The sequence below is a fragment of the Ochlerotatus camptorhynchus genome, unplaced genomic scaffold (assembly GCF_037179485.1).
Source record: "Ochlerotatus camptorhynchus isolate MF236.1 unplaced genomic scaffold, CSIRO-AGI_Acam_v1.1 ptg000150l, whole genome shotgun sequence".
Taxonomy (NCBI): domain Eukaryota; kingdom Metazoa; phylum Arthropoda; class Insecta; order Diptera; family Culicidae; genus Ochlerotatus; species Ochlerotatus camptorhynchus.
In genome coordinates this window covers 1,338,102-1,348,698 of record NW_027040640.1, presented here as the reverse complement: position 1 = coordinate 1,348,698, position 10,597 = coordinate 1,338,102, and the positions used below count along the sequence as shown (strand labels likewise).

The 10,597-nt window shown below is 40.3% G+C and overlaps 1 protein-coding gene across 1 annotated transcript; it reads right to left on the bottom strand.

Moving 5' to 3' along the window:
* Positions 1 to 6,530: 6,530 nt before the first annotated feature.
* LOC135701122 (zinc finger protein 277) lies at positions 6,531 to 8,093 on the bottom strand. The gene has a single exon (XM_065221824.1). The coding sequence runs from the start codon at positions 7,995 to 7,997 to the stop codon at positions 6,642 to 6,644; it is 1,356 nt and encodes a 451-aa protein (XP_065077896.1). The 5' UTR covers positions 7,998 to 8,093; the 3' UTR covers positions 6,531 to 6,641.
* Between the last annotated feature and the right edge of the window lie 2,504 nt (positions 8,094 to 10,597).

Here is a 10,597-nt window from a genome sequence, read left to right as displayed (position 1 = left end):
ACAAGAAATTATTTAAAATTCCAGAAAGTCCACATCTGTGCAGATTGTCTGAGAGAATTTCAATGGAAACTGAATCAAAAGCCCCCTTAATGTCCAAGAATACTGAAGCCAATTGCTCCTTGTGTGCAAAGGCCAGTTGAATATCTGTGGAAAGCAGCGCTAGACAATCGTTTGTTCCTTTGCTCTTGCGGAACCCAAACTGTGTATTTGATAGCAAGTTATTTGATTCGACCCAGTGATCGAGTCTCCGAAGGATCATTTTCTCCAACAATTTTCTAATGCACGAAAGCATAGCAATCGGACGGTATGAGTTATGGTCAGACGCTGATTTGCCAGGTTTTTTAATGGCTATTACTTTGACCTGTCTCCATTCAGGCGGTACAATGTTGTTTTCTAGCAAGGAATTGAATAAATCTAGCAAGCGTCTTTTAGCGATATCTGGGAGATTTTTCAGAAGATTGAATTTAATCATATCGCTTCCCGGTGAGGAGTTGTTCGATGAAAGAAGAGCCATAGAGAAATCCAGCATTGAGAATGGTCTATCCAGAGAGCCGCCGCTAGGAGACGTTTCTCGAAGAATATTTTGTGCTGGAACTGAGTCCGGACAGACCTTTTTAGCGAAATCGAATATCCATCGGTTGGAGTATTCTTCACTCTCATTGAAAGATGAGCGGTTACGCATGTTGCGAGCCACCCTCCACAAGGTGTTCATTGAGGTTTCTCGTGAGAGTCCCTCGACGAAATTGCGCCAATAACCGCGTTTTTTTGCTTTGATTAATTGTTTCAGCTTTGTCTCAAGCTTTGAATATTCCTCGAAGTAAGTGGAGGTTTTGTGTCTACGAAAAGCTTTGAAAGCATCAGATTTTTCTACATACAATTTTGTGCATTCTTCGTCCCAACCAGGTGTGGCTGGTTTCCTTTTAAAGGGTGCACTTGGAACTTTTCTTTTTTGTGCTTCCAGTGAGCTTTTGTAAATCAAATCGGCTAGGAATCGATATTCTTCCAATGGTGGAAGCGCATCTATTGATTCGACACCGATTGTCACCGCCGTTGCATATTTCTGCCAGTCGATGTTCCTTGTAAGATCAAATGGAACCCGAGATGGTTCTGCAGAGTGAGGGCCACACTTTATTGAAATGATGATTGGCAAATGATCGCTACCATGGGGATCATTGATAACCTTCCACTGACAATCCAATGATAGCGATCTTGAACACAAAGATAGGTCGAGTCGGCTTTCTCGAGCCGGAGGTTTTGCTATACGTGTCGCTTCACCAGTGTTCAAAATAGTCAAATTGAAATCGTCACATAAATCGTAAAAAATAGCCGCTCTATTGTCGTCATATAGATCGCCCCACCCAGTACCATGGGAGTTCATATCACCCAGAATTAATACTGGGGATGGAAGAATCGAAACTAGATTCCAGAGTTGACTACGGCTAATGGAGGTTCTTGGTGGAACGTATACTGAAGCTATGCAAAGATCTTTGTTCTTCACATTTATTTGGCAAGCGACGATTTCGACGCCTGATAGAGCAGGAAGGGAAATTTTGTAGAAAGGGTAGCACTTTTTGATCCCTAAAAGTACTCCTCCATAAGAATCGTCTCTATCCAGGCGAATAATGTTAAAATCGTGGAAGTTGAGTTCTTTATCGGAAGAAAGCCATGTTTCACAGAGAGCAAATATATCACAATCAGAATTGTGAAGTAAAAATTTGAACGAGTCTAGTTTAGGCACTAGACTACGGCAGTTCCACTGTAGCACAGTGATCATATCTTCAACCTCGTTCGACGAATTATCCATCGAAAGATATGATTGATGCAAGGAGGGGCCATGAAACAGTCAATTGCTTAAGATATGATTCTAACGTTGGAAGCAAGGCAGAAACTAAGCTTCTTAGAGGGTCTTGTATGTTGAACATGTTTAATATGAATTCCACAATGTCCGAAAAAGCTAGCAAACCTCGTTCGGACTTGGATTTCTTTTGAGAAGTTTGAGGAGCAGCTTTTTTATTTTTTTTATCTTTGTTGGGCAATGGCGGAAAATTCTTGCTGCATCCAGGGATTGGATCAACAGGAGCCTTCGGTTTTGTTTTTTCATCCCCATTACCCTGGGAATTTGGCAATCGTCTGGAGGTGACTTTAGTTTTCTTACGGCGCACTTTCGGGGAGGGGCATTTTCTTTTTGAGGAACCGTCTATTTTTGAAGGTGCGTGTACCACCGTAGAATCACCTTCATCGGATGAGTCAGAGTCCGATTCTTCAACTGACAAAACCGAAAATTGGTTTGCATCTTGGACGGCTGATGCAGCCTTCAACATTTGAGCATATGTCTGCTTGGAGCGTCCAGAGATTGAACGCTGCACTTTATCGGAGTGCTGTTTGTACATCGGGCACTCCTGCAAGGGGTGAGGATTCTCGCCACAGTAAGCGCATTTTACTGATTCTTTGTGGCAAGAATCCTCTTTGTGGTTTTCACCACATTTGCCACAACGAGTTTTGTTGCCGCAATGGCTGGCCGAGTGTCCCAGCCTTTTGCAGTTGGTACAATTATATACCCTCTGTACAAACAGTCGCACCGGAAAAAAAGCACCATCAATTTTAACAAAGTTTGGGAGAACTGAACCTGCGAAAGTCACCCGGAACGAGTCTGAATGTTTATAAACTTTTTTACCGTCTAGCAAAGATGCTGAATGCAGTTGCCTTACATCCAGTATCTTCACTAGCGCGGTAGCGAATGTCGAGTTTTTAAAAGTTCCCGAGGCATGTTTCAAGTCCTCGACAGTCAGACTCGCGTCGGAGACCACGCCTTCTATCTCCACATCTCGAGAAGGGATGTAGATGTTATACTCAACACTAAAAAGCTCGTGATCAGCAATTTTATTTGCCACATCATAAGTCGGTGCTTCTACACGCAGTTTGTTGAATCTTTCTTTGTGTACCAAGATTCCCGGATACTTACGCAGCAAATCTCTCGTTATGTCGAGAGTTTTCAAAGGTTTATTTTTGGGCCGAAAAAAAACAACCCATGGTCCTTTCGAAGACGGTTCATAGTATCTGGTTCGCGTAACGTAGGCATCGGAAGATGCCATAAGTGTTGCGCAAAAGCGGTGCGCAACCACTTAAGAAGGAAAAAAAAAATAAAACCTTCACTAATTAATTAATTTTAATTACTAGTAATTAAATTTTTTGCCCGACGTACGAACAAATCAAAAAGAAAAAAAAATCGAAAAAAAAAAAAAAAAAACTTATATCTACTTGCAAAAAGTTGTCTCACTGTGACCCATACTCCCCTACCAGGGGTGAGAGACAGAGTCACGCGCCACGAGGCAAAATTAAACTACAATAGGGAGGCAATGGACTTGCAAAATGTATTGTCTAATACTTATGCCGGTTGTAAACAACCTATCAGCCGTTGCAGCTAGATGGTCCGTTTGCTGCTGCTGGTGGTGATGATTGGTGTTGGTGGGTCGGCACGATGATGGAAAAAAATGGCTTGACGACCGGATGGATTACCGGGGTGGATTAAAGCTGGATGGCAACTCCAAGGGGCTCGGCCCATGGAATTCCACTTCCTCTGTTGCACACTGGTCACTTGGGGCACCCAATGGAGGGTGAAAAAACCGCTCGGGCGGAAAAAACACCGAAAAAAACTAGATGCCGCGCGACTGAGACCGGGACGTTGTTAACCGACTGAGTGTTCAACTAGGAATGGTAATCTCGATTGTAATAGAGTTGTTCGTTATTGTTCATGATCGAATCATGTTAACAATAAAATAAATGAAAAATACGATAAAAAACATTGTAACAACATTTTATTATGTACATTCATTGTACAGCTAGGTAGCAGTTTTGCCGTTTTCGGAAGAGTACAACATTATAACAACCGGTGAACACTCGTGTTTATTTCAGTTACCATGGAGACGTAATTTGTGATTAGCCCCGGTCCCTTTCAAATTGTATCATTATTTATGAACGGCCTTATATTTGAAATGACGTTTCACATTCATCTAGTGATGTTCGATTTTCATTCGAATAATCGTTTAATCGATTAACGAACCGAAAAGTAAACTATTTATAATCGGTTAGATCATGCCGATATAAGCATTAACATCTCCACAGGATCATCACCGATCGTTTCAAACATGTGCTGCACTCTCATTGGTGGAAAAATGGCAGCACAGCGAACAAAAAATAATCGATTAGTTGTTAATCGAGTAATTAAAAAATGGGACATCTCTGATTTTGGTGTGATTGTTTTGATAAAAATGAGCGCAAAATTTCATCTATTCCGAGGGGGCAGCAAAACCACAAAATTACCTTGAATACGGGGGGTTCTCATTGGATGAAAGGGACCGTGAAAGAAGACACTAAAATAGAAAGTTTTTCTTCCGACAGTTTCATCTTAGTATTCATCTTTGATTATAACAATCATTTTTATTGTCGACAATAAATATTAATGTTAGAGCATTGTTTCCACTGAAAATTTCACTGTATTTTTTTTTTCGGGCACTGTCAAAGATCATATTGCACACAAAATCAACTATGTTCAAATCAAAACAAAAATACTAGCCCATCTGGTGGCTGATGGCACAAGTTTCTAAGAAAATTCTATGACAGCGAACCACATTAATTCAATTGATTTCTTCGCCAGTTAATCTTCTGCCACTTCGTTTGTGTTTGACAGTGTTGACTTCGAGGTTGACTTATACATTTTATGAATAATTATCAATAGAAATTTGACAAAAGGTAACGAGATTTCTATCCGTGTGGTACTAGGGTAGAGAACTACTTCGACCTAATCACCTATTTTGGGCATATCGAGCAGAAAACTTCAAATAAATCCATGATTTCAGAGTTAACAAAATTGACTTGTAACAAGTCAATTATGCGTTTGGTACGATACTTTAATTAATAAGCTACCGAACGAAGTCGATGAGAACGTGTGATATGAAGGTTTGCAAAACAAAAGAAGCGTTACGACCGAATTAATTTTTATCTTCATCCGATAGGCCGAAGTTAATTCATTGGCATTTCAATGGCGTTTGAATGTGTTAGGCCGAGTTTAGAATCCGTAAGCCGAGTTTGGCGTCAAGAAGCAGTGTTAGACTTTTGACAATATCTCAACGATTGGTTGATTTTTTATCAAATCTTACGGTACTTACGGAAAGAAAAATAAATTTGGAAGCCATCAGTGATAATAACATTCCGTTTGGAGCTAAACTGCGCTAGATTAAGAAAGACTAAGTGCGGGTTGTGCTTAATAGGCCGGAAATGGGATAGTTAACCTACTCCGAAACTGAATAAATTTTTTGCCAATTTCCTCATTTTCCGGCAGATTTTTTAGGTTTTCCACAGGAAATCATGAGCCAAATTTACTCATCACTGAGTTCCTGCACGGCGAATGAGAACGACCCAAATTTGAGTTTAGTTCACTCATAATCGCCAAAAGTGCAGGAACTCAGCAATGAGTAAAATTTGTGTCATGATTTCGTGTGGAAAACCTAAAAAATCTGCCGGAAAATGAGGAAATTGACGAAAACTTTATTCTGTCTCGGGGTATTACCAATAGACTGAGTGAATCCAATCTTTACTATTCTAAAATTCGGGAAAATCCTGGAAAACCTGGGAAAACATGAGGCAAATTTACTCATCGCTGAGTTCCTGCACTTTTGGCGATTATGAGTGAACTAAACTCAAATTTGGGTCGTTCTCATTCGCCGTGTGCACTTTTGGCGATTATGAGTGAACTAAACTCAAATTTTGGTCATTCTCATTCGCCGTGCATGAATCATAAGTATGTACACGCTATTTCAAAACTACCCAAATTTGGGTACAATCCACCCATATCGGTCAAAACTGAGCCTACCCAAAATGGGTAAACTGTGTTGGGAGTGACAAGTTGACAAATGAACAACGTCGATCGGATTCATGTCGATGTTGTTCATTTGTCAACTTGTCACTCCCAACACAGTTTACCCATTTTTGGGTAGGTTCAGTTTTGACCGATCTGGGTGGATTGTACCCAAATTAGGGTAGTTTTGAAATAGCGTGTATACTATAACTATAAGTAAATAAGCTTTACCAAAATTTGAAGCCGAAAAGGCTAAATGGAAAACGCCTACGAAAATTTTTACTCCGGCCAGGATGACGTCCTAGACTGGACCAAAGAAGCCAACGGTGTCATTCAGGACATAATCCGGCACGTACAGGAAGCAAGAATATCCGATCGCTTCAAGCCAAACAACTCAGAAGCCTACATCAACCTTCGTACGCTGGAAGGGACGGAAGCGTGTGTTAAATTGAATGGAGAAGGCCTACAGATTGTCGGCGACGGATTCGATTGTACCGACCGGGATGGCGAGCTGGATAACGAACGATACGAGACGCCGTATTCGCTACTGTCTCACTTGAGTCCGGCATACGTGGAATCATTTGGTAACTGTCTGGCGGATGCACTGAGTAAACAGATTCAAAGGCAGCTGGTTGGAAACGGTGAACAGGAAGATGTGAATGGACCAGATTAGTGGTAATTTGAATATTTATTTTTTTAATTAGATACCTACTATTTTTTCAAGACAATTTTCGTGAATAAAGCTTCTCATATATCCAATTTATGATTTCAATCACAAAGCTTAACATTATTCTAGCCTAAAATTTTCAAGTGATAACGACTCGGCTTCGGTGCAGACGTTCGCTTTGACCCTCTCCGAAATGACCACCGAGCTGTCGTCCGACTGATCCGGACTGTCGTCCTCCAGATGGCAAAGAAATTGGTCATCTTCGTACGTAGGAAAGAAAAATTCTGGTTGATCCCAAAACTGTTGCTCTCCGATGGAGTAATGTCCAGCGTCCTGCAAATGAGACTGCAGTTTTTCCTTCGATGTGAACTCCTCGCGGCAAAGGACACATTTCAAGACATGTATTTGGCGGCGAATATAGTTCACAATTTTCACACGTTGGTAAAACGTCAGACCGATAACCTGCGCATCGAAATCAAAGCTATGTTCCGTTTTCATGTGCTGCTTCAAATCGTCTATTTTTGGTTTCGCAATCGAGCAAAAGAGGCACGTCGTTGGCTGCTCCTCTCCATACCAGTCGGACCAGTCCGAATTCGAATCCTCAGAATGAAACGGGGAACTTTCTCTAGCGCGAGCTTCTACCGGAACCGGTTGCTTGGCGATCGTTTTTGTAGGCTTGTTTAGGCGATCGTTTTTGTAGTTGACTAAAAAGAACCGGTCGTAGAACTTATTATCCGGATTTATCCTTTTGTGACCTTTCTTTCTCATGTGCTCTTTGAGCGTCGGTCGATCCTTGAAGACCTTTTCACAGAACAGGCAAATCATGTTTTCCATTTTTTCTTGTACTGTATCGATCAGCTCATCTACAAATACTAGGTTCTCCGCTTTACCCAGCAAAAGGAAATGTTTCGTGTAAAGATGTTCCAGGAATTCTGCCCTCGTTTCCGCATGCAAATCACGGCAATACAAACAGCCTCGATTAAAATTGCCATCTGTTCTTTCAAACTGATGTCTCGCCAGAACCAACTCCATCATCTCTCGCTTTAAACGTTGTCTCAGTTCATAATCCAGCGGTTCAATATCACTTAGCATAAAGTACTTTTCATTGCTAGCTGGTGTCCCGTCCGGAAGATGATTCAACAGTAAAGCAGAGCAGTATTTTTCAACTGGATGATCCCGGAACTGCTCCTTCCAGAAGCGACTGTAGCTGGCCAAACATTCCACTTGACCGATATCCGCAATTACCAACCGATGGATCATGTACAGATGGGCCAGATACTGATCTCTGGCATCTCCCTGCCTAAAGTTGTACACATTGTCGCAGAACATACAGTCGACGGATGTGTCGTCCGCCAAACGAGACGGTGGAGGATTACAGCTCTCATCCTTGGTAAAGTTTAGCGGACCGATTATCGATGATACTCCTTGACCGGTGCTATTGCTAGCGACATCCAGGGCACAACTTTCAGATGTCATCGTTGCATTTGTTAGCGATTTATGGAAAAGTGCGAATGTTTCATCGTTGAGGAAAATCGATTATGTTCACTCTCGCGAGGGAATAAAGAAAAGCTGAAACCACAATAAAAACACTCACGCGTTTTGTAAAATAAACACATGTCTGACATTTCGAAGCAAATTCGAAGCATTATAGCCCATGCAGCAGAATTTATTTAACATCACGAGAAGCAAGGTTTCAGTTTTCAGGGATTACACAGAAACAACGACTGCCCGTTTAAACATTACGTAACGTGTAGAGTGCTGGCTACACTCAAAAATATTACTAAGCAAAGATAGATTTAAATTGAATCATTTTTGGGATAGGCAAATTTTATGCATTGATCCGATTAAAATTCTCTTCAAAATTATACTAAGTCAGAATAACACCGTGAGATTCGTACAATGTATACCAAGGATAAATAAATGTCATTACAAAATTTACAATTCAATCGCAATGGCACATGTAGTCGATCAAATTAGTTTTTGGGTGGAAAAGGATTAGTAATTTATAATAATATTAAAAAGAAAGCTGAAAGTTCAACAGTTAAGGGTATATTTTTCATAAACCTCAGTTTTTATAAAATACATTGTGTTACCTTTATTTTCAGGAAGAATTCAGGTTTCGAGTTACTCCCTTTTCACAAATAATGAGTTCAGCCACCATCGAGCAGATTGAATCTCCCGAAATGAAAAATTAACCCATGTAACCGGGACCGGGCTTCCCTTAGCTCAGTCGGTAAAGGCGCAGCTACAAAGCAAGACCATGCTGGAGGTGGCTGATTTCGATTCCCGGTCCGGTCTAGGAATTTTTCGTGTTGGAAAATGTCTGGACTTCCCTGGGCATAGAGTATGATTGTACTTGCCACACAATTATACGAATGCAAAAATGGTACAGGCATCGAAACCCGCATAAACGCGAACCATAAATTTTAAAACGTTTAATGATAAAGTTTCAACCTTATGTATTATGGTTTTTTGAAACTGGACCTTACAAATAATGGGTTGTTAAGAACCATTACCATTCCAAATTCTTGTTTTCTCCATACATTTTCAGAAAGAGAACTATATAAGAACGTTTTTATTTATTATTTGAGAACATTAATGGTAATGGTTATGGTAGTCAGTAAGGTCCATTAATGGTTTTGCATTATCGCTCAACTTTACGTGGAATATATCGTGAATTGGTAATCAGTAAATTACAGGCAACCAATTCGCGATATATTCCACATAAAGTTGATCGATGTTACAAAACCATTCGTGGACCTTACTGACTACTATAACCATTACCATTAAAGTTCTCAAACCATAAGTTAAAAGGTTCTAATATAGTTCTCTTTCCGAAAATGTATGGAGAAAACAAGAATTTGGAACGGTAATGGTTCTTAACAACTCATTATTTGTAAGGTCCGCTTCCAAAAAAACCATAATACATAAGGTTAAAACATTATCATTAAACGTTCTTGTAAAGTTCCATAACCATTTCAGTTGAAGTTTAGCAGGGATTATAAACAATTTTTAACCATTTTTGGTAAGGTCAATTTATGGTTCGCGTTTATGCGGGAAGCTCTCAATTAATAACTGTGGAAATGCATCTAGATAGAACACTAAGTTGAGAGCACGCAATAAGCTAATATGCGATATGCAATAAGATTGGAATGCGAAAAAGAAGAAGAAGAACCGGGACCGAATGTCCTGTACAATTAGATGTCACCACAGATATCCGATGAGCTTCCCTCGTAAGTCGTGCGGATCAACACGGTGAAGGTCATCAAAGAATCTAAAAACGGTATCTCAACTGCCATAGGATCTGCCCCAGGAGGAATTATATGGGCGTAAGTTTTCAGATGAATTAAAATTTATACTGCAAAATGGACCTCTGTAAGAGTACCACCGACTTCTGCAATTCCACGGTAACCTGTTATCGTTCCAAGAGTCGATCGCTTGCACCTGGATTGGCCTGGTCGTAAATCGGTCAGGTTTCTTCACCGAAAACCTCACCTTGCTTCTGTTGCTCTGTAGCTGATCTTTCTTTATCTTGTGCTGCTAGTTTGTAGGTAGCATAGTTCTAGTGGCTAGTAAATTTAGTTGAAGTATCAGCTATTTTGCTATGAACAAATTATTCTTGATCAGACGCTTTTATTTTGATTTGAATACAATAAATTGAAACAAGAAAATTTAAAAGACAAAAATCAAGTTCTCCATTTTTTCTTATGCGTAAAAAATTATAGTGTACTTAGTGTGCACATGAGTTTTTACCACGGCGGTTATAGCAACCGGTGGAAATCTAAGAGTAAGAGGAGACAACTGGCTTATTTTTGTTTGTTACGTGTTCTTCTTCTCTCGCGGAAAGGACCGTGCAAAAACTATTTCATTATAGGCGACGCAGTCGACTGTAAAAATACTAGAAAATTGGCTCCCTGTTGTAAAAATTCTCGCGTTTCTATACGTTCGCCCGACCAATCAGGCGTTGGTTCGTGTTTGACAGAAAATTGGTTCATGAAAGTCCCCTATTGTCATTTTCGACCACTGTGCGACGCAATTTGACTATGCAGCAAAACCTCCAACAAAGGAAATTCTAA

Excerpts from the sequence above, each read along its gene's own strand:
- LOC135701122 (XM_065221824.1), bottom strand. The coding sequence starts at position 7,997 with ATGACATCTGAAAGTTGTGCCCTGGATGTCGCTAGCAATAGCACCGGT.